Here is a 23,518-nt window from a genome sequence, read left to right as displayed (position 1 = left end):
ATTCGCAAGGAGTTGTGCGCACGGATACAGTGCTGAACAGACGGGCGATGGATCTGAAAATTAAAGAAAAAAATATATACTTGAAAATATTTCAAGAGGAAGAATTTATATTTTCTTTATCTGCTTGTGATCTTTCCATCTCATCCATCCATCTTTTAGTTCTTAGTATTTTCTTTAGTCTCACATCGAAAAATCATGTAAAACTCCTCCCTCCTAATACCTATAAAAAGCTTTTGTACTCCCATTAGAGGGAGAGCCCAGAAATTCTTCTAGAGCCTTGCATAGAGGAAGAGAAAGGGACTATTCTATGAACAGCTAGGCTAGCAGTCTCGGGAGTAGAGAAGAAATTTTGTAACGACACAGAGTGGGTTTATTGTTCTAAATTTTTTGTATTTTTTTATATACAATAAATATTATGCTTTTTATTTAAATCGTCATGAGTTCTCTATTTGCCTCTTTCATATACTTTTATTTATGCTTTCCTGTTAGATTAATATTAGGAACAACTTTTACTTTTTGGAGACGCGTCGTGATCTATGGGTACGGGGCGTGCCGAAGAAAGAAGAGTTATTTACCTAGTACTTTTCGGAGACACGCCGTGATCTATAGGTCCGGGGTGTGCCGAGGAAAGATAGATATTTTTCTAAGATTAATCGCATCTATTTAATTAAAAAAGAGATACAACTCTGCTAGTGCAAAATTAATTCAAAACTTCCGAGCTCTTTATTTTCTAATTACATCAATTTTATGATAATTTATTTTTTAAATCAAAACAACGCTTCTTTTTTTTTTTATTTTGTAATCTCAACTTAGCCCAAGGTCCCTGAGGATACGATCTCGACTCATCCTACCTACATAGTGAGTAGAGTTATTTTTGGTACTATCAACGACTACGCATCACCCACCAATGCCATGCACCTCACTTAACAGTTATTGGTAACATGCACACCGATGGGTAGGCAACTCTTTACCCAGATACTTCTCTAAGTATATTACAGCGACTTGGTCTTTAAGTCTTGTGGACTCACCTAATAGTTATTACCCACACTCCTTAGTTAAATCCGACCCATCGTTCACAAGCAGATGCAAGACCGTTATTGGATCCCTCACCTAATAGTATTGGGTCCAACCCCATCCTTACCCTGAAGCAACTCTTTGCTAATAGAGTGATTGCATATTTTCGATGCAACTAAACCACTGTGACCAGTTGAGAACAATCAATACCGATAGCACGTCCGCATATCTACAATAGTGAAAGACCTATGGACTAAATATTTATGGAGAGATTTAGGTTTAGATCTCATCTAATCAGTCATCATATGATCGATCTAATTGATATGAGCTAAATCAAAATGCTAAGCAACCCAATTCAAAACTCAATCTTCCAAATTGATCAGGTAAGTGAAGATCGGTGGGGGTCCTCCGGTTATTTTTCTTAAATACTAATAAATTGATCAGATAAGCGAATGGAATCAATTAAATAACCACATCTCAATTACTTACCTTAGACACCAATAGGTCAATTGGTCCAAACAGGTTAACTCAAGCGAATCGGACTCAAATCATCGAGCCAAATTAGGTCTTTAGATTAATCTATTCTATATATGGGATTAATCGATTCGATCAATAGTAATTGCATGATCATTTAACTTAATTGATCTAATTTTAATCAATACTTAACTCAGTTTGATCAATTACTTAATCGAATTAGACCCATATGATTCAAATCAAAAATGTTAGATGCAATCTTATTACATGATCTAACTTTTGATTTTTCCATAATCAAAACTCTCATGTACAAATATAAATTTTAGATTTTAAAATCAAATTTCAGATCTAAATTTATTACATGAAAGTAAGTTTTAAATCATGAAATAATTTTCAGATTTAACATACAAATATATATTACATATATGCATATAAAATTCAGATCTAAATAAAATTCAGATCTACTACATGATATCATACATCTCATATACTAATCATGGATCATATTAAAAGTAATCTTATGACTTAAATATGCAATTACATATCTCATACATGAATCATGAATCAGATCATATAAAATTTTAGATTTATGTATGCATCTACATATCATACGAACATGAACTAGAAACCATTTTAGATCAAAATTCAGATTTATACATACTTTCACGTATCAACTATATGTTCTAAAATCAAATCTAAAATAAAATATCAGATTTAAAGATTCATCCATACATCTCATATAAAAAAAAATCAGATTTTAAAATCTTTTTCAAAATATGTATGATAATTTTAGCAATATGAAACCCATGGCTCTAATACCACTGTTGAAATTCGAGGTTTGGGGTATGCATGTGTATTTCAAAATTTTATTTTCTAAACACTATAGTAGAATATAAGATTAAAATATTTTTAATTTAAATTATGCATGCATAAAAATATAAAACCACAAGGATCTAGTTCATGTGCTGAAATTGACATATGCTGAAATTCAGATTATGATCAAATTACATATCTATTTCGTAATCTTTTTCTTCAAATCTAAATTTGAAAGAGAAAAAATTTTTCTAGCCACACAAGTATCCGATCTCTATGGATATCCACTCAAGATCAGTCTAGAACAGTCTTCTTCAAATTGAATTTTCTTCTTAAAGAAAATTCAGCCTGCTGAATTTGAACGAAGCCTGGATCACGATCTACACTTGATCTCTTTCTTTAATCTTCTTCTTCTCTTCTTCTCTTGCTTTTCTTCCTTATATTATGCTGCTACCAGTAGGTGGTAACCAGCACAAGGTGGATGCCCAAGTGATCTTGGGCGTGGAAGAGAGAGGACGCCCAAGGAGGGGCGTATGGGACGCCCAAAAGAGAGGAGAGAAAGGGAGAGGAAGAGAGGGCGTGGGGGGATCTATGAGGTGTGGAGGGCTGCTAGTTTGGATGCTCAAGGGATCTTAGGAGAGGTCCCTTTAAATAGGCATGAAAATTGAATCCTATTCAATCTCATAATATAAGTTCTACTTGCATTAGATTTCTTAATAACTTAAGTTATTTAACTTACATTAGGAATCCTAGTAGGCACAAACTCTTGGAGCCCTTGCAACTAATTTTTTACATCTTTTTTTTGCACCCAAAAGATGTCCTATATAAAATCAAAAGGCTCTCTAATCATAGGATATGCCCAACTTGATCCAATCAAGGTGGCACCCCATAATAACTATCAAAAAAATCAATAAAGGACTTGCACCCTTAATTCATATGATCCAAAATCTTTGACACTCAATAATTGGAGTCCAATGAATCTTATTCATTTAGATTATTAGCAGGTAATTAAGTTTGAATTATCTTATCAAATAAAAAATTCAAACAGAAAGAGGAATTGGGTTCAACCATGTGTTAGCAAGGTTTCCTTGAATCCAATCGAATTTCTCTAAATCCAATTGACACTTCATAAGTTCAATTACTAATTTCAGATCTAATCCCTTTATTGTGTGACCCCATAGATTCAATTCTATCTGGTAGTGAGATATACAATAATCTCTATCAAAGTATCATTGAAACTCTTTTCAATGGGTCGAAACAATTTCACTCTAACTCATTAAGAATTGTCGATCCAGAACAACCCTAGTGAGCTCTCACAATCCACTAGTGACACCTAGCAGTATGTAGTGGCAACCCAATAGAACTGAAATGAATCTCTAGGTGTAGTTAACGTGTGATTCAGTTTTTCTATCGTGAGTCCCGACTAGATGGCAAGTCATAGATAAATCGTCAAATCTCAACATCAGTTATATGATAGATTCGATTAGCTCAAGTCCAGTTGTGACTTCTATAGAAACTCTTTTCCATCAATCACACTACTGTGGTCACAGATTCTCAGATTTAGCCTCTCTAATTTTATAGGACTACTTCTTTCTACCAAAATCGATAGATCTTATCTTGATGCACATTTTACTCCTACAGTGGACAAATTATTATAATATCCACTATAAGGGCTCATTGAGATCCATGTTTATGTGTCAATCAAACTCCAGCAGCCTTATTGCGAGTAGCAGTGCCATCTCAGATTGAAAGATCAGTCACACCACTACAGCATCGGGATAATCACTGACGATTGAGTAGAAATCTAAGTGATCGCTCATATGGTCACGCTCAGTACTAGTTTTTTTCTAACAACTATCCGCACTCATCGTCTAGTATCTCTACACTGTAGACTAGAGATCCATCTATCCTGAAAGAAGTGATCTGTGTGCCAGTCTATCTGGATCGATCACGTCCTCATGATGATCCTATGATTGGGAGCATTTAGGAATCAAATACATGTCTCTAATTCTCAATATCTTGAGAATATGTATCGAAAATTAATTTCATGGACGATTCAAGGATACATCACACTTGAATAAAAAATAAACTTGTCCTTTTATTGATCATATCAATATATTAAGTACAAAATTGTATCCTAGATTCATTACCATGTGTCAGCCATATTGACTTCTAAGACATATATCTAACACCATTCAAGTGACTTCTTGTATTGATCATGCTTAGTACCTTTGATCTCTATCAAGCACTTACATTCTCACTCTAATATCTTCACACTGTAGACTTAAGACTCATCTATCCGAGAAGAAAAATGATCTATGCACCAATCTATCTGGATCATTCATCATTATCATGATGATCCATCGATCGAAAGTATTTAAGAATTGATCCCAAATGATATGTGTCTCAAATTCTCAACTTTTAAGAATATGTGTCATCATCAAATCAACTCCTTGGATGATTCATAGACACAGAAATACACATAACATGAATGAAAAAATAATCTAATTTTATTAATTTTAAAAATTTAATTACAAAATTTTGTCCCAAAAAATATACATGTGTCAGTGAATCTGACTTTTAGGACGTACATCTAACATCTTTAACCTATAAATCTGATATTCCACCTAGACTTGATCGAGACCCAATCAGAACTACATAATGAATAGGTCAGTTATGGAATCAAAATCAAATCTGTCAAAACTTTCGAGTTGGGTCTAGTTTGAGGTTTTTATACCGGACCTGAACCCATATAAATTACTCGGTTTATTGTATACATACATATAATATATGCCTGTATGTATGTGTATATATATGTATATATATTCCATATACTCATATAAGTTTGTAAATACATACATCCGTATGCAATATTGGTTTTATTTATATATCCTTAAGTTAAAAAGAAAAAAGTAATGACATGTAGTAACGTGTTTGAGTATTTATCCTTTAATTTAAACAAGATATATCTTCTCAATTATTAGTTTTTTTTTTGGTAAGATTCAATTATTAGTTCATTGTTGCTATATAGTTATCCATGAACTGCTTGTCATTCATGAATTATTTTTACTGGATATTTATAAACTTCTTAAAGCATGAATTGTTTAGCTTGATTAACCCTTCTAGATATAATATTTGATACTTGATTGCTACTTGAATCCGAACTTCACCTGACTTTAATCCCATATTCATTACCTGAACCAACCTGACCCATCATTCAATAAATTTGGTTTCGAATGGAAATTACACCCAAAACTTCATCGTGTACATGAAACCTAGATCCAACCCGACTTGATAGGGCCCCTAATCCTATAGTTTATTATTTGACAAACTCAATAGATCCTGATGATTTCACATGTTTGCACCATTAGTTTGATAAGTAAATATGCAGTCAGGTAGGCACCTAGAAACAATTTTACTTAAAAAATAAAAAAAAATTAAAAAAAATAATATGGACTTGCATCTTAGACATAGCTAAATAAAACAAAAACACTACACGTTAGAGGACTAGGCATGATCACCTTAATATTATATAAAGTGTTAGGTACCGATGGCCATATATGCTTAGAATCAATGAATAATTATAATTAGTGGAACTAAAAGTATTTTTCTCTATGATTTCCATAACATAGGCAGATGCTAATGGTCGAACTTGCACCTTATAAACCAGTAAATAATAATATAGCAACATTGAAATCTAGAAAAATATTCAATATTATAAATCTGCATAGAGAATGTGGATCATTGCAGTCTCCATTGCGATTTAGTATCTTAGTGACTCCTAAGTAATTAAAGTTTTTTTAAGGAAATTTAAGTAGTTTGCCTTTTACTTTGAGTCTAAAGCTCTTCCGAAGAAAACTACAAGTAACGTGGAGCCTTTAACTACATGGACCTTATATCCCTTAATTAATTAAAATTTTCATCAAGGAATTGTTTACAATTTTCTGCTTGCTCCAATCCCCTTGGGCTCGAGCAAGAGACTATTGAACTTGTCACCTTTGGCTTCTCCTCAAATCCATGGCTACTGCCACTCTTCCCAACTCCAAGCCTATAACCAAGCGGTAAAACCTCACATCTACTCGAAGCAAGTGATAATCCAATTCTATTTTTAATAAACATTAGAGAACCAACTTATTCTAGGATAGACAGCTCTCCTAAAAAAATACTTAGTGGGTTTTTGGTTTGTGACCGGAATTAAAATCGGAATAGAAATCGAAATGGCTTGGAATCGAAATCGGAATGGCCAAATCCTCTGAAGTGCTTGATTCATGACCAGAATCGAAATCGAAATCGAAATTGAAATGAAAATTTGAATCCATAGAGAAGAGTAGAGATTAAGGTGGTGTTTGGTTAGGAGGAGTGAGGGCCTAGAATCGGAATCGGAACGGTGACTCTCATTCCAACCGTTTGGTTGGAAGGAGTCCCATTCCGATTCCGATTCCAGGTTGGAATGGGAATGGCTCAATCTATATAGAACTCAATTCTTACTCTCCTCTATGGATTCAATTTTTCATTTCAATTTCGATTCCTATTCCGATCACGAACTAAATGCTTTGGAAGATTTGACCATTCCGAGTCTGATTCCAAGCCATTCTGATTCACATTCCCATTTTGATTCTGGTTGTGAACCAAACACCCTCTAAGTTCTATATAGATTGAGTCATTCATATTCCACCCTGAATTCGGAATCAGAATGGGACTCCTCCCAACCAAACGGTTGAATGGGAGTCACCCATTTCGATTTCGATGTCAGACCCCATTCTCTCCAATTAAGCACCCCCTTAATCTCCTTTTTAGGAGACAAAACTATCACTGAATCTCTCTTCACAGGGCAATTTATAGACCAAGAAGTAGAAAGTTTAGATCATGATTAGTACTCTCAAACACTTAAATGGATCAACTAAAGTTGATAGAATCCCATGTGTGCCTTAAATTTTTGATTTTTCTCAATGATAACAGAAAACTTGTGATTCTTTGTAATGAAAATGGAGTTTTTCAAATTTTGACTCATTCCTGAAAATAGTAGGGAAGTTCCTTATTGATTTTGGATTCTTGTTCATGGTGATGATGTGCTATTTTTGGTTCTTTGACACTATATTTCAATGCAATAACCTTGGGGCAGGGACTAGATTTGTGCAAAGGAATTTATTTTCTTTTTTTTTTTTGGATGGAAGCAAAGGAATTTGGTTAGCTATCAAATACTGATGTTTAGCATGAGTTGGAGGAGTGGAGTATAAATTCTTTGACTTTCTTTTTGTTAGAACAAAGGTCACTTTCTTAACAGTGGATTGTCAGTCTCTATTTCAGATTATGTTGTAAATCAGCAAATAGTCAGTTATGGACCTTTTTTTTTTTTTTTTTGATAAAAGGTCAAAATATATTAAGCTAAGATGAAATCAAGTACAAGTGTGAAATACAACCAAAAGATATAGGCCAAGAAAATGTAAACAACCATAAGGTAACACAAAATATAAAAAGAAAAATAAACAACCAAAGAGAGCAAAAGACTGTAGACCAAAAGAGTTCCAATGCAGCTATTGAAATTTGTTAACCATCCGACAGAGAAGCAGCCACAATCATGATAAAGAGCATAGAAAGTGAAAACCCAAATGAAATTGTATGTAATGAGAATGGCAGCAGCCGCAAGATTTTGTGGAGATCCTGAGCAAAGTAGCAAATTGCAGGAAACCCTGCTCTATATTTTTGAAATCCTGCTGTATATTTTTGAAACTTGAGAAAACCAAGTAGGCAACCAAGCAGAAATGATGGAACCAGATGGGAGTGGAAAGTAGATAATAGATAATTACTTCCCCCAATGAAGTCCCATGATGATGAAAACATATAAAACTATGTAGCCTGAAAATAGTATTAAACTTGATAAAGTAGTAGATAAAGCATGAGTGTAAGAATAGATTTAAATAAGATATAATCATTGGCACAGGTACATTGTAAAACAAGCATTGGCTCCCTTTATAAAGCAGCTGATAGATCATGAGTTTCAGTAGAAGAAGTATGGCCTGTTAAGATGAATTATAGCCAGTAATGTGCTAGATGTATTAGGTATACACAAATTTTTATCACTAATATTATTCATTATGGCATCATTTGGGAATCGATAGGACCAGCAGTATCGAGTAAGCAAATAAGTTAATCCATGCCAGATGTGCCCCTTATATAACTTGTGCCAACCATTCCCATCAGTGAGTTGGATCGATGAGATATCAGTTGAGACCTCATAATACCCACAGCTCAGAGACATCAAGTAGGAAAACCATGGCAGATGTGTCAGCAATGTAGCGTATGCCCACCAATTAGCATCCAGCGAAAGGACAAAAAAAGATGGCCCACATATTGAGGGTTATAGAATGCATGAACTAAGGGCCAAATCCCATCATCATCCAATAGTTGGAAGATATCATTTGGGAGGTAGATGAAGTAGCAATGAATATCCTTGACAAGTGAGGAGAGTCAAATGAAATGTTAGGCCCACCAGTAGAAACATCATCTGGGAGAAAAAAACCATATGGATCCTTGACTTCAATAAATGTTAGCATCATTTTCAAGTAGACAAGTTTGAATGTTAAATTAAAACAGAGTTGGCACAAGACATAGTAATAATTGAAGAAATGATAGAAATATTTTGAAATAGAGAGGAAAAATTTGAAGCACAGAGAAGTAATGCCATAAAAATAAGCATGTAGGTCAAGTGGAATAGAAGCAACCCTTCTCCTGCAACAAAGATATGAAGTAAAGGTTGTAAGATAATACTGATGCCCCCAATCATAGCTGTGACAAGTTTCAAAAATGAGTAGTGGAAGCCCTCTCAATATGTTTTAATGAACCTTGAAATGTAGAGATTTACAAAATCTAAAGTTCCATTGATAGGTATGCAAGAAACTTCTATTAACATTTTCTATTAGTGACATCCAAACAATTTTGTAGTCACCATGAAATTTGAAGTTCAAGACATGCAAAAAATTTATAATACACACAACTACCTGCAAATAATTTTTCCTTGACACCGAGATGTTTTGGTTTGTATGCTTGTATGAATGTAGCATTGGCTGATCAATCTAGTATGATGACATTAATCTAATAGATGCAGAGGCAATGTAATTTACTCTTGTTTGTTCAGTAATGAACTAGTCTGAAATGCTTGAGCATTTCATTCAGTCATTTTGATGTATTTGCTTTTCTTAGAAGCACAGTTCATATATATGATCATTATATGCTAATTATATACCAATTTATGTACTTAACCCTGGAGAAACCCAATTCAAGTCTAGAGCAAGCCAAAAAGGAACATGACATCGTTGATCTGCTGTTGCCATTCAAGTTAGCAATATGTTTGATTACTTGGGAATCATTTTTACGTATCAGCCATGTTTACGATTTTTGTACTCGAGAAGCTTGAAATTTTTTGAGATAATTGAACAGCTTGAGGAACAAGTCTGCATGTGCAACATAGCTATTCTTTCCAAACACATAAGAAACATTTATTCTTTGCTTATATATATATATATATATATATATATATATATATATATATAATGCTTAGTGGTTTCTACTTGATTTCATATGTATCTGAGTGGCTATTTGAGTTTCCATATGGAAAGAAATGCCATACATTTTAATTAAGTCAGGGAATTTAGCATTTTACTTATCAGAGATAAAATTTGACATTGTGATGAATATATGAGGAAATATTGATTTCCTTTTCACTTTTAGTTGGACAAACTAGCCTTGTCTGCCCTGGTGTCACTCCACAGTTTGTTGTCATGCTTTTCATACTTCCAATAGCTGCCATATTTGACATGGCTCGATTACTCTCTGTCAAGGAAAGGATATTATTATTCCGAAAGCTAATCAAGGCACTAAAAGTGTCTCCAGTCTCTTTCTAGATTGTGAAAGGAATGGCTGGCCTATGTGAGCGCTAGTCACGACCCAGGGACAGCATGAAGCAATAGTCTTCTTGATCAAAGAGGCTATTTATTGGCATCTGCTGGGCTTCCACTCATGGATTGCGAAGGCTTAAACTATGCAATATTATGACTAGCTAGTTAAAGCAAAAGTCTTTTCAGCTGTTAGTATTTACTTACCCTATGTGTATGACCTCTACTTCCCTCTATGTATGACAGAGCTTTGCCTCCACTTTCCTCCTATCCTTGATCCTCTTTCCATCACCATCCCCGCATAGGCTAGCTGAAGGCAGTAGTAATAATATCAACCGCTAAAACCTGGAAGGTTTTACAATAAGGCGATAATTGCAACTAAGCATTTTGTTCTCATTAAGAAAAGAAGGGCTAGTTTAATTGGGAGGGGAGGGAGGGGGCAGGGTTGGACCGTGGAATGAGAATGAGAACGAGTGACTCATATTCCAACCGTTTAGTTTGGGAAAGTCCCATTCCATTATAATTCCAACAAGGGATGAGAATGCCCTAATTCTCAAAACCCAATCTCTAGTGTTCTCTCCAGTGTTCAAATTTTATTCTGATTTCGATTCTAATTTAGACCATGAACCAAATATGTTGGAGGATATGGCTAATTCCGATTCATATTGCAATCTATTCTGATTCCAATTTCGATTCAGGTTATGAAGCAAACATGCCTGAAGTTTTGACACCATCTCCAAGAAGCGTGAATACCTGATCCTCTAGTCTCTATATGAGGTGCAGGGCCATGAAGCAGGCAAGAAAGGGTCCCTCCACAAATCCATCCAGTGGTATTGAGGTGCATCTTTGGAATCAGTTGGATGTTGTGGTACTGAGCCACATTCTATGATTCAGATGGCAAGAACATGAGTGGACCTTGTCCCTTGGTATTAGTGCCATACACAATTTGCCCCATTCCTCTTTCCATCAAGGTTCTGCTTTCACCAAGGTCATCTCTAAGCTAAATCTGTAATCATTGGTAAGCTTACTAACAAAGTGTCTTGGTTCTCTCTCTCTCTCTAAAAATAAAGAAAGAAAAGAAGAAAAAAAAGTTGCTGTGCTAAGTGTTTAATTGATATGATCTTCATTGATGAGACGAGAACCAAGATGAATGCTTAAGTGGAATTAACGAGGGAAGCTTCAAAGGGCTTGTATTTAAATAAATGATCCAAAATAAAGCGCATGTTATGAAATTCTGGCAAAAAGGCAAATGCTATTATGCTAGTAGGTGAGAGTATAACCCTTTTTTTTTTTTTTTAGAAAAAGATTATGATCCATTATGCTACCATACATAATTTTTTGCTCACCCTTTTTCTCCACGTAAGCTATATCTTCAATGAAATACCATATTAGTTTTACTAGTTGGACATGGTTCTGTAATAATGTGAGATCTTATATCCACCAACAGATCCATCTTCCCCATATAATTGGCCAACAATGTAAACAACAGATCTGGCTTAACAAAAGATACAGGGGCCCTGCTTGGGTAGAAGCACTTCAGCATGAAAACAGAAAGCCTTGGTAGGAGACAAATTAAACACCCAGGAAGATGATTAAATAAATAAAATAAATATTCGCAACAGGCAGCAAATGGAGCTGCTCATTTTAAGGGGTGCAAGGCATGTGCCCAGCTCTCCTTTTTGGCTATATCATGTTTTAACATTGTATGGTCAGCAGACAAAGTTCAAAAAGAGCATGTGCATCCATAAATCCTGCACAGCAATTTAAAAAAAAAATAATAATCAAAAACCAACTTCTTGTTCACATATAGCTTATGTGGTTCTCAGAGGTATGCAACCAATATCCCCTTTCACAAAAGCAAAAAGATTTGGTTATCAAGTTTGTCACCATGATTGGAGACTAATTGATATGATATTCGTGGATGGCTTGCTTTATGCATGTGCTTTAAGTCATCAGCTGGGACCAAAATTTCTGAGGATCACCATCATCTCTGGTAGACATCGGCCGCCCATCAAAAGAGGTCCATCCAAGTCGCAATCTTCCAAAGCATCTTTTTTTTTTCTCTCTTTTCTTTTCTTGAGAAAAGATCTTCCAGAGCTGCTTGTCGGCAAAAGATTATTGATGAACTCCGCAAATCTTGAAACATCAGCCCGGTTTAAATCAGACAATATGATTGATAATTGTAGGCAACTCACATTGCCGACATGGTATGCATTTTCCTTGTGCGACGAGACAAGGAAAGAAGTTGTCAGATATGCTGTGTTTCCACATGGGAACAGTGTAAGACTCATGAGACTGGAATGGAGGCTTTGGATATAAATTGCTGATTCTTTTCGAATGTCGACATAGCTTTTCAACTATAGTCTCTACAAAATGAAGCTGTAGGCTGCTAAGGCATTTGACAAGAGGGTTATAATAAATTATAGAGAACAATATACAGAAAGTGCAGTACTTCGTATACATCATCAGAGCTAACATCCTAAATTTCCATGCATGATTTCAAAATGTGCTCTTTAATACCTTAAATATAAATATCTTTAAATAAAGCTTCAAACACCTTTGCAGAAACGACTCACTTCAAACTTCAAGGGAATCATAGGTCACATGGGAAAAGAGTCAGCTTAAAGAGAATGCTGCTCGCCACAAATGTACCTGAAATTTGCTTGTCTTTGAATATATCAAGAATGCAGAGTATCTTCCTACAACCACAGGAAAATAGCAAAACATGCTCAACGAATCTTTTCCATGAAAATTTAGAGCATTCAAACCATTGTCACTGGACGGATGGTGTGATGGACTGAAACAAATAGAATCGACAAAGGATCTTTGTCATCATCAAATTTTCTATCCAAAGAAAAAAAAAAAGCAAAAGAACCTGATAATTTTATGTCACAGAAAGATTTTCATTCGGCTACAATTTATAAACTTCCACTTAATATTGTATTACAGCAAGATGCCTTCAAAGCAGAAAAGTCATTTATAAGACCCTAAAAGATAATAGAAAAAATGACAAAATTGCAACAAGATGTCCAAGGAATAAAGTTGTATAGGTTAATATCCAGTAGCCTATCCTGGAAAGGTTATTCAAAGCTACCATTTCAAAGATTTGAACTTTACAGAAACTAGAAAGTCATTTTTTGTGATCAAATGTATTGTATTAACAGAGAAGATGTCATACTTCATGCAGTCTAGCATCTAAATTTAACTGAACCTGCAAATTCACCTAGTCTCTGTATGATTACAGAATACTCGTTTAGTCAATAGGTTTCGTGAACATTGCCATTCAGCTTTCAGCATTCTGGACATGTCAGCTGGTCATTCAGTCTCCCCAATACCCTGTGTACTTCTTCCATTTGTGGGTGTATCTGCTTACCTGCAACAAACTCATGAACACATCCACCGAGTTCTATAGAGCTGCAGCCTGGCAATTTATGCACTCCTCCATGCTTCATAGTTTTTCTTAATCTTCTGGCATAATCATGTTTTCCATAATTCTCGTAAATATTTGAGAGCAGAACATAGACTCCACTGTGGACTTCCAACTGTAAAAGATGTTCAGCTGCCATTTCAGCCAATTTGGTTTCCCCATGGTTCCAGCAAGCACTCAACAGTGCCCTCCAATGAACCGCTCTCTCTGTCGGACTGCTTGAACTGGGTATCCTTTCAATAATTTCCTTAGCCTCTTCAAAGCGCCCAGCTCGACCAAGAAAGTCTACCACACACCCATAATGGTCACTTCTAGGCTCAATGTGGTACCAAGTCTTCATGCTATTAAACAGTTTTAAACCTTCTTCCACCAAGCCTGCATGACTACAAGCAGCCAATACCGCAATAAAGGTGGCGTCATCAGGTCTCAACCCTTCCTTCTGCATCCTATGGAAAAACTCCATCGCTCCCTCTCCATCCCCATGCATTGCCAAGCCTAAAATCATCACATTCCAGCATATAGTGTCTCTTTTCTGCATCCCATCAAAGAGCTTCTTAGCCAACACCAAGTTCCCGCATTTCATGTACATGTCGATAAGAGCAGTCCCCAACCGAACACTCAATTGCAAACCAACCAAATTCAAATAACGATGAATCCATGATCCTAGATCCATTGCACCAAGCTGCGCACAAGCACAGAGAGCACTCACTATCACAACTTCATCTGGCTTTAGTCCTTCAGCTTGCATTAGCCGAAACATCACCAGCCCCTCCTTAAAGCAGTTATTCTGAACATAACCAGAAATCATGGAGCCCCATATCCCCCTATCCTTCCCGGGTGCATCATCAAAGATCTCACGAGCTGCCGCAACTTCCCCCAGCTTGGAATACCCTGAAATCATTACAGTCCATGTTGCGGCATTTCGTTGGGGACTTCCATCGAACACTTCCCTCGCCGCTCTTGAGTTGCCGCAGGCCATGTACATTGATATCAGTGTATTGCTAACATATATATCGGCTAAAAATCCCAGCTTTACGACATGAGTGTGGACCACCGATCCAGTTCTAATGTCCAGAAGATTGGCGCAGGCTTTAAGCACATAAGGAAGAGTATAATCGTCCGGACAAAGGCCATCATGCAATAAACTGTGATAAATATCCAAGGGTTTGGTGCAATTTTCTTTGAGTAAGAAGGCTTTGATCATGGTGTTTCGGATGCAGAGAGTTGGGTTTTGGATGTGTTGGAAGAGATGTTGAGCATAGGCCAGGTTTCCACTGATTGGGTGGGAGCAGAAGGCCATAAGCCGGCTGAGTGCAAAGCTATCTTGGCCAAGACCACCTGCGATGATTTGCGCATGGGTTTGCTTCAGTTGTTTCATGGTCTTGCATTGCTCTAGGAGTAGAAGGCATCTTCTACTGCTTGACATGAGGTGGTAGCTCACTCATTTGTGGCTTGCCACTGCTTCCATGTTCCTTCAATTGACATAAAACAGTGTCTTCAGGTGGGCATTGAGAAATTTTGCTTGTATTACTTTATTATTGCATCTGGTTAATGTCCATTGCTTAGAGCCTAGGTGGGCATCCTAGGGTAAATCTAAGATCCAAATTCCTTTCCTTGGGATCTAAGTGATGTTCTTAATGCATTTTGGTTGTTTTTCCACTGTTTTTGTATGATTCATGGTGAATATTCTGAAACCACTAGATCCTTATGCCTGAAAAATGATTGATATTATTATTTTTTATTTATTGAATTAAATAAATTTATATTTATTATCCTTACATCTAATAATTTGTTAAATCTATATTTTCACCCAGTTACATTTATGGTGTTAGTGAAATTTTCTTATGTCCTTAGGTGGTTATTATGTCACTTAAGACTATTTTAGTTATTTCCAAAATTTTCTCTAACATGATATTTGGATCCTATTTAAGATTAAATGGTTCAACTAATGTTCTGTTAATTTATGGATTAAAATGTTTCATAAAAATAAATCTTAGAGGGATAAGTGTTGGTTTTTTAAATTATTTAGTATAAGTATAATTTACCTTTAATCTCAAAAAGATTTTTATAATTTTTATGTATTTAGTTGTTTATTTTAATATGTTATTGCCATTATTATTTTTGAGATGAGGAGGGGCTCTAACCCTATCCATTACCTTATATCCAACCCTATTATTTAGATGAGAGTGAGGCCTCCAAACAAGCTAAGCCATTACTTTGTGACACTAAAGCAGAGAGTCAAGGGGACTAAAGCAAGGAACAATATCTACCAATTGAACCTCTCTAAAAGCAAATTCTTAGGATCTATTTGGATAGGGATAATCCGTATAAAAAAATAATTCCATGTCAATTACCATGTTTATATGAAAAGTGAAAAAGAGATAAGGTAAAAAAATTAGTGGGCTTTATATTTATTTTTCAGAGAGAGAAGATGAAAAACACATACCATGGAAGTTGGTATGTGGTAAATTTTTGAGTGGTGATAATTTATACTTGATAAAATACTTCTAATAAAACTGCATATTAATCATTAGATTTGTTCTAATGTATTTCTAAATTTATTCAATAAAGAGTTTTTGAAAAAAAAATAAGTTGAAGATGATATTTTGTAAAGGACTATGTAATTATAATTATTATATAAAAACTTATTGAAGATGGTAATACTATCTTAAAATTAAAAAATTATTTTATGTTAAATGATATATTGTAAATTTAACCATATTTCTATATAGATTTACCTCTAATCAAATGTAGTAATTATTTTTCAGTATTATTTTCTGGAGTAATTTTTCGCCATCCCAATGTCCTAAAAATTATTTTTTTCGTAATTATTTTTTAAATAAATAATTTTTATAATTATTAGATTATCCTTAACCTGATATATCCCAACGAAACACCTCTTTAGTGGCATCCTAGAATGCCTACCTTTTTGGTAATTTGGATCTCGATTGACCTATTAAAAGCATATATGGGGATAATAGATTGATTTGTAACCCTCTTTCTAGTTTATTCTCCATGATCTTTAATACCCTTCATATAATGAGATCAAACAAGCCGATGATGAAATTATATATTGTTTTAAATCATCAATTGAATGCCAAATGCAATGTACTGCACAAGCTTCCACGGAGATCTAGACACCTAAGATTTGTTTGGCATTTTAAAGGCGCCTTGTAGATGACAAGCGGTTGGTCAAAGCTATGATGGTTTCTCTGCCTGAAGAGGGACAAACATGATTTTGCTGTGAGTGACATGAGTGGCACTCAATTAGCAGGCCACGTCAATCACAAGCCCAGGCCATAAAGTAAGGACCTATAAAAGTGGATCTAAACCAGCCATGCACATGCACATATCAGCCAAGCTTCTCTACATATGGAGTAGGTAGGTAGCAAAGGATAAATAAAAGAACCCATGAATTCTTCCATACCATCCATCATGTACACAATTGCAGTGGTGTTTAGTCCCCTAGAGAGGAGAGAAAAAGTTATTGATCGATCATCTTGGAAGATGTTCTTTGTTAGTCCTGGAGTCCTCGATTAACCATTATCATGTAAGCATGTCGGAATTATGATCATTTACGGTATCTATTTTAGTCTAATCATTGCCTTCAAATTCTCATCAATATTTCTTGAATGATCTACCACGATTATTTAAAGTTGCAAGTTCCTTGCTTGAATTGTCAAATGTGTTCGAGTTGGTTATGATGAGATAGAGCAAGAGATTTGCTTGGTTTTCCTTATAAACAATCAACATAAAATTGCTATTACCTTACAAGCACAAAGGGGCCTAATGGGTCATACAATCTCAAGATCATCCTAGGATGATAGAAAAGTCTAGAGCCACAAACAATTCCTATCAACAACCTTAGATGCTCGGTCACGGCAACTCTCACTGCAATGACTCATGTTTTGCCCTCTTAAATATCGCAGCTCAAAGTTAGAGACAATGCACTGTTTAGACACCTTTTCAAACTAGAATTGTATTGCTGATAGAGTGTTGGAGGAGTCCTCGAAGATGATGATCAGCTCGTTGTGGGAGGATACTGCTACTCAGATTGATCAGTATCCAATTTTGACAGATCTAAGGAGATTAATATCCGTCTTACAGTCCTTTACAGTAGTTCATGTTTACAGGGAGGCTAGCAATACTGTAGATTGGATTGTTACGTATATAGCCAACCATACAGGATTTGTTTTTTTGGAACACTACCACGCTGGTCCCGGAATGTGCCGTAGTATGATGCATTGGACCGTAAGGGGGTATATGGTTCGCAATCGGAATAAAAATTGATATAGGTTGAAATCAAAATCGGAATGATAAATTCTTTCGAAGTATTTATTTCATAATAAAAATTAAAATCAGAATGAAATTTAAATCATTAAGGAAGAATAGAGATTGAATTTTAGATAAATCATACTATTTTTTACTCCGAAATTGGAATTAGAATGGGACTCCTCCCAACCAAACCGTTAGAACGAAAGTCATCCATTCTCATTCCAAACTCTAACTCTGCCAACCAAATATCTTCTAAATTTAAAGAAAGATGCTGGTATAACTTAGCCGTCTCATCAAAAAAAAAAAACTAAAATTATATATATATAATTCTATTTTCTACTGATCACCTATAAATATAAGGAAAAGTATGCATATAACCCCTCAACTTTTTCAATTATGCTTCGATGCCCCTCAACTAAAAATCTTATAGTTGAGGTCTCTTGACTCGTAATATGTGGCCTACGAAGACCTTCCATCAACTTTGCCTATTAGTTTACTGACGTGACTTTATTTTAATCCCTAAAATTATTAAAAAATAATATTTTAATATTTTTTAAATACTTTTTAACCGATCGTTGGACTGGTAAGATTGAGGGTAAATCATACTATACAAGCCCTTTAACCATAATTTTTTATCCTTTCATATCCTCCGCTGGCAAAACCCTCGACCACCATCCCAAGGAGAATCCAGCGATCAGAAAAGATTTTTCGACCTCGACAATCAAAGAGGAGGTCTCAAAGGTAAGCATTTTTGTTTTATTGTCGTTGTTCTTTTCAAAATCGGCCAACGAGTAAAAATTTCACTGTCGTTTCAGAATATTTCAGCGATTGAATAAAATATTCCGATGATCAATTCGATGAACACTATAAAATGTGGTCCTCGGGTAATAGGTCAGTATAAATATATTTAGTATGAGCTTATTAAAGTATTGTTTGAAAATATTTTTTAATTAATTATGATTAGTATATGATTATAGTAAGATTGGGAACGTGGGTGGCTAAGAAATTTTTTTTTTAATTAGTTGAGCTCTATTGCACTTGGCTTCAGAGAAGGGTTGTCACCAACACTACGGTTTTTCTATGAGAGAAATTTTATCCATGAAGACTCAAGTTTTCTAAAGTATGTGGGTGGCTGAAGCTCAATATGGGATGTTGATCCGGAGCAACTATCATATTTTGAACTGTTAGATATGCTAAATGAAGTTACAAAGGCCATAGTTAATAAGGTGTTCTATCTCATACCTGGACGGGCATTGAAAAATGTATTACGAATGGTATACAATGATATAACTATAAATGAGCATTCCACAATTTTAGAGAGATCAGAGAGTGTGGATGTATATGTAGAACATGGTGTGGAGGATCATACAGAAGATGAAAATGAAGAGGAAGATAGTGAAAATGATTTGAAGCCTATAGAGGGTCATACAGATGATGACAATGAAGAGCTTGTTTTCACTGGGAAGAAGCTCAAAGTACATATGGAAAGGTAGAGAAAATTGAAGGAAGGTGCATCTGAGGATGATTCATCTATTGACAGTGATTACCATGTTGAGGATAATCAGAGTGATGATGGTAGTTGTGATATTGACACAAGACTGATGTTGGGTGTGAGGGAGTCCAAAAAAAAGGTGGATAAGCTTGTCAAGAAGAAAACATTGATGAAGTAAGAGATAAGTGTATAACTGGTGGGAGACCATGCACATATAGCCATAGTAGGAGAGGTTCAAATGCCCAAACACTTGAACAGTTGATGCAAGAGCTGGGTAATTTCTCAAACCTAGAGATAAGAGATATTAGAGACAAGCTTACTGAAGAGCATCAAAATGTCATAGTGATTACATTGCATCTTAAGATCCTAAAAGTTATGATGACACAGACTCTGATGGAGACCATGAAAAAGGAGGAGGTCTGCACAATATTCAATTGATACTAGATGAACTAACTTTTTTCTTTGGCAAACATTTAGAAATGTGCATGATTTCAGAGAGGCACTTCATTATTATTCCATTACTAGGAGGTATGCTCTGCGGAACAAGAAGAATGAACCACTGAGAGTGAGGGTTGTTTGTAAGAATGAGAAGTGTACATAGTTGATATATGCATCATATGAGAGAAACAACAATACCTTCATGGGAAGACATACCATAATGAGCATACATATGGGATTACTAATAAGAATAGATGGGTGACATCAAAAGTCATAGCAGATAGGTGTAGAATGCTCATATTAGAGATGCCCATAATTAAGTCAAGGCTACTTTCAAAACTTATTAGGGTGCAATTGAATGCAAAAGTCAATTTGACCCTATAGGAGGAAAAACTAATAATACAAAAGGAACTTTATAAAAGGTATAGAAGAGTTTGTGTTGTTAAGATTTTATGCTGAGGAATTTCTTAGAAGAAATTAGGGAAGCACTGCTGTACTAGACACTCTAAGAGTGACTGAAGCTGACAAACCAAAATTCAAAAGGGATGTAAGGCTGGCTTCTTGAAAGATTGTAGACCACTTATTAGTATTGATGGAGCTTTTTTGAAAGAGATGTGTAAGAGTGAGTTGTTAACTGTAGTTGGTAGGGATGGAAACAATCAAATGTTCCCATTGCTTGGGCTATTATAAGGGTTGAAAACACTGACAATTGGTTATGGTTCTTCTAATTTCTAAGAGATGACTTTGGGCTTAATGATGGTGCAGGTTGAACTATTATAAATGACATGCAAAAGGTATGATTGATTAATTTCACTATGAGACCTTAATGTCTACTATGCTTTTTTGTATGACTAATTTATGTTGTAGTATTTTATTACAGGGCCTCATTAGCGAAGCAGGGGAAGTACTTCCATAGGTCCAATATAGAATGTGTTCAAGACACATTTATGCAAGATAGAGAATGGACTTAGGAGCTTTGATTTGAAGATGCAATTTTGGACATGTGCAAAATCTCCTAATGGTCCAGAATATGAGAAGAACATGGAACTTCTAAAGGTAATGAGTGAAGAAGGACAATAAAAATTGATGCAGCTATATGATCCAATTCACTGGTGCCAAGCATTCTTTAAAACTGACCCTAAATGTGAGATGATAGATAATAACATGTGTGAGGTATTCAATTCTGTATTAGTGGAGCCTAGGGGTAAACCTATCATTACAATACTTGAGGCTATAAGGAACTATGTCATGATGAGAATGCATCATTAAAGGGATGAGGGACTGAAGTAGTCATATAATTATACTGCAAGAGTATTAAAGAAGCTTGAGCAAATCAAGCAAAGATGCACTGCATGGGATGTGGACTGGAATGGTACCATCTTTATGAGGTTAAGGATGGATATGTGGCTCATGTTGTCAATGTATCAGAGAAATCATATACATGTAGGAGATGGGATCTTAATAGTATTCCATGTGATCATGCAATGGCTGCCATACTCGATGCAGGTGATGACCCTCAACACTTTATCTAATTGGTATTTGAAAGAAACTTATATCAAAACTTTTCTCTGCTTGTTATTAACCCATACTCCATGCAGATGATGACCCTCAACACTTTCTGTCTTATTGGTATTCAAAAGAAACTTACATCAAAACTTGTGACAATATTATTAACCCAATTCCTGGAAGAGAGTATTCGGAAAGGGATGCTTTTGAACCCATTGAGCCACCACTAAAGCAAACAATGCCTGGGAGATCTAAAAAGAGTAGGAAGAGATAAGTCTTTAAGGGTTATAAAAAGACAAAGCTATCCAGAAAAGGAAGGAGGATGACTTACTTTGTAACAAGAAGGATGTCTTAAAAATCCAATGCAATGGAGCCAAGTAGTAAATCATTTAATTGACATTATGTATATGTAATTTATATATGTTAGTATTCTTACTTTTTGAGTGTTTCTCATGATAGGTTAATAGTGGACAAGGCCCATCTGCATTTGCATTCACAAGGATGGGACTTTACCAAAAACGAGTCAACCAGTCTGAGAATACTAAATGTAAGTGTAACTGTATATGTTTTGGATGAATAAACAGGTGACAAAGACTGATACTCTTATTTATTAATCCAGACAGTCAGAAAGGTCTGAACAAAGATTTATTAGTAAATCTAAGAGAAAAAAAAATGATAGATTCACGTGCATCCATAGGGATATCAACACAGGAAAAAATTGTTCAAAATTCAAGTAGTGGCAAAAAGACTAGAGTTGCGTGAATGTTTTGTTGCTTTGGTATTTAAATAAACAAGTTATTTTATTTTGGAAAGCACTACTCAAAATCTTAGCACTGTTCAAAATCCAACCTACTAGGATTACTGTTTGTTTTGGTATTCAAACAGGATATTTTATTTCATGCCGATATATCCAATCTGAAAATCTTTTATTGTTTCAGATATCAAATAGACTATTTTGATAGGAAATTTTATTTCAGCATTGTTTGTTGTACAGGATTTTTTGTTTCAAACATGATATTTTAATACTGTGAATGATATATTTTCAGAACAGTTTATTGTTCAGAATCTTACAGGTTCAATGTGTAGATTAATGTTTTATCATGTTATCAGTATATTACAAGTTCAATGTTTGTAATAAATAATTATCAAAATACATATCTCAATGAACCAAAATAGTCTATATTGTTGTAATGTTTGAAATATATATTAACATTGACAAAAATACTATTACAACCCAACACAGTACTACATAACTGAACAGAATCAGTGTTACACCCTAACATCAGTTTTACTACGGCAGAGAGAGACTGCTCTATGCTTTGTCTTCAACATCTAGGACCATCCATAACAGAATAATAACTACAAGCAAGTATAAACACCACTGATACTTCTTCTTCTGCATCTGGCAACTTGCCAATTCTATTCTACATGCCTCCAAGCTTCTTTATGAAATTCAAACTCATTATCAATGCAACTCTGATTGGACTGAATTGTTGAAACCCTATGTGTCATCCTAGGTGAAGCCCTTCTTATCGTCTGTAACCTTGAACTAAGATCAATGTTCATCTGATGGAGCTCCAGAATCAAATCCTTCATACGATCATCTCTGATAGGAGGATCATGCTATCTCCAGAAATTGCAACCGCCATCAGCTAACTGAACATTCAAATCATGAAAAAATTAAATCAATAAAAATTTTAAAATAATTAAAAATGACAGAGACTTTAGCATCTAACCATGCGATTGACGTACTGATGGAATCTTCGCCCAGGATTCTTCTCGCTCCATGACATGATCCTAATAGTTTTCAAACTGCAATCATAAATTATTGTGGGCTTGTAATCCAAATCCTCTGACAATGCCATTCTTTGCAGGAGTAAATCTTCCAAAAGATCGCTGGGGTAAAAAAAAATCGGAGCTATGGGAGAAATTAGGGTTCACTCTGAAAAAAGACGGTCTAAAGAAGTACAGCAAATAATGAAAAATCTTAGTTTTATGACCCCTCCTTCGGTCGTCGAATTTTCTTTGGACTTCGTCGGAATCTCACAGAAAGGCGTTGATCGAAAGATTTGCTGAGCATGAAAGGATAACATAGGTAAAAAATGGGATTAAAAAGTGGACTGAGCACCATTTTATCCTTAGTCCCTCAATCCAGCGAATGATTAAAAAAATATTAAAATATATTAA

General features: G+C 35.1%; 1 protein-coding gene across 1 annotated transcript; it reads right to left on the bottom strand.

Annotated features, from left to right (window-relative positions):
* Positions 1-13,221: 13,221 nt before the first annotated feature.
* LOC105058045 (pentatricopeptide repeat-containing protein At5g66520) lies at positions 13,222-15,277 on the bottom strand. The gene has a single exon (XM_010940825.4). It carries the CDS (start codon positions 15,044-15,046, stop codon positions 13,484-13,486), a length of 1,563 nt encoding a protein of 520 aa, XP_010939127.2. The 5' UTR covers positions 15,047-15,277; the 3' UTR covers positions 13,222-13,483.
* Positions 15,278-23,518: the final 8,241 nt, after the last annotated feature.

The sequence above is a fragment of the Elaeis guineensis genome, chromosome 2 (assembly GCF_000442705.2).
Source record: "Elaeis guineensis isolate ETL-2024a chromosome 2, EG11, whole genome shotgun sequence".
Classification (NCBI taxonomy): Eukaryota; Viridiplantae; Streptophyta; class Magnoliopsida; order Arecales; family Arecaceae; genus Elaeis; species Elaeis guineensis.
Note: the sequence above shows the minus strand (reverse complement) of the source record. Positions and strands in the feature narration are given on the sequence as shown.

Excerpts from the sequence above, each read along its gene's own strand:
- LOC105058045 (XM_010940825.4), bottom strand. The coding sequence starts at position 15,046 with ATGTCAAGCAGTAGAAGATGCCTTCTACTCCTAGAGCAATGCAAGACC.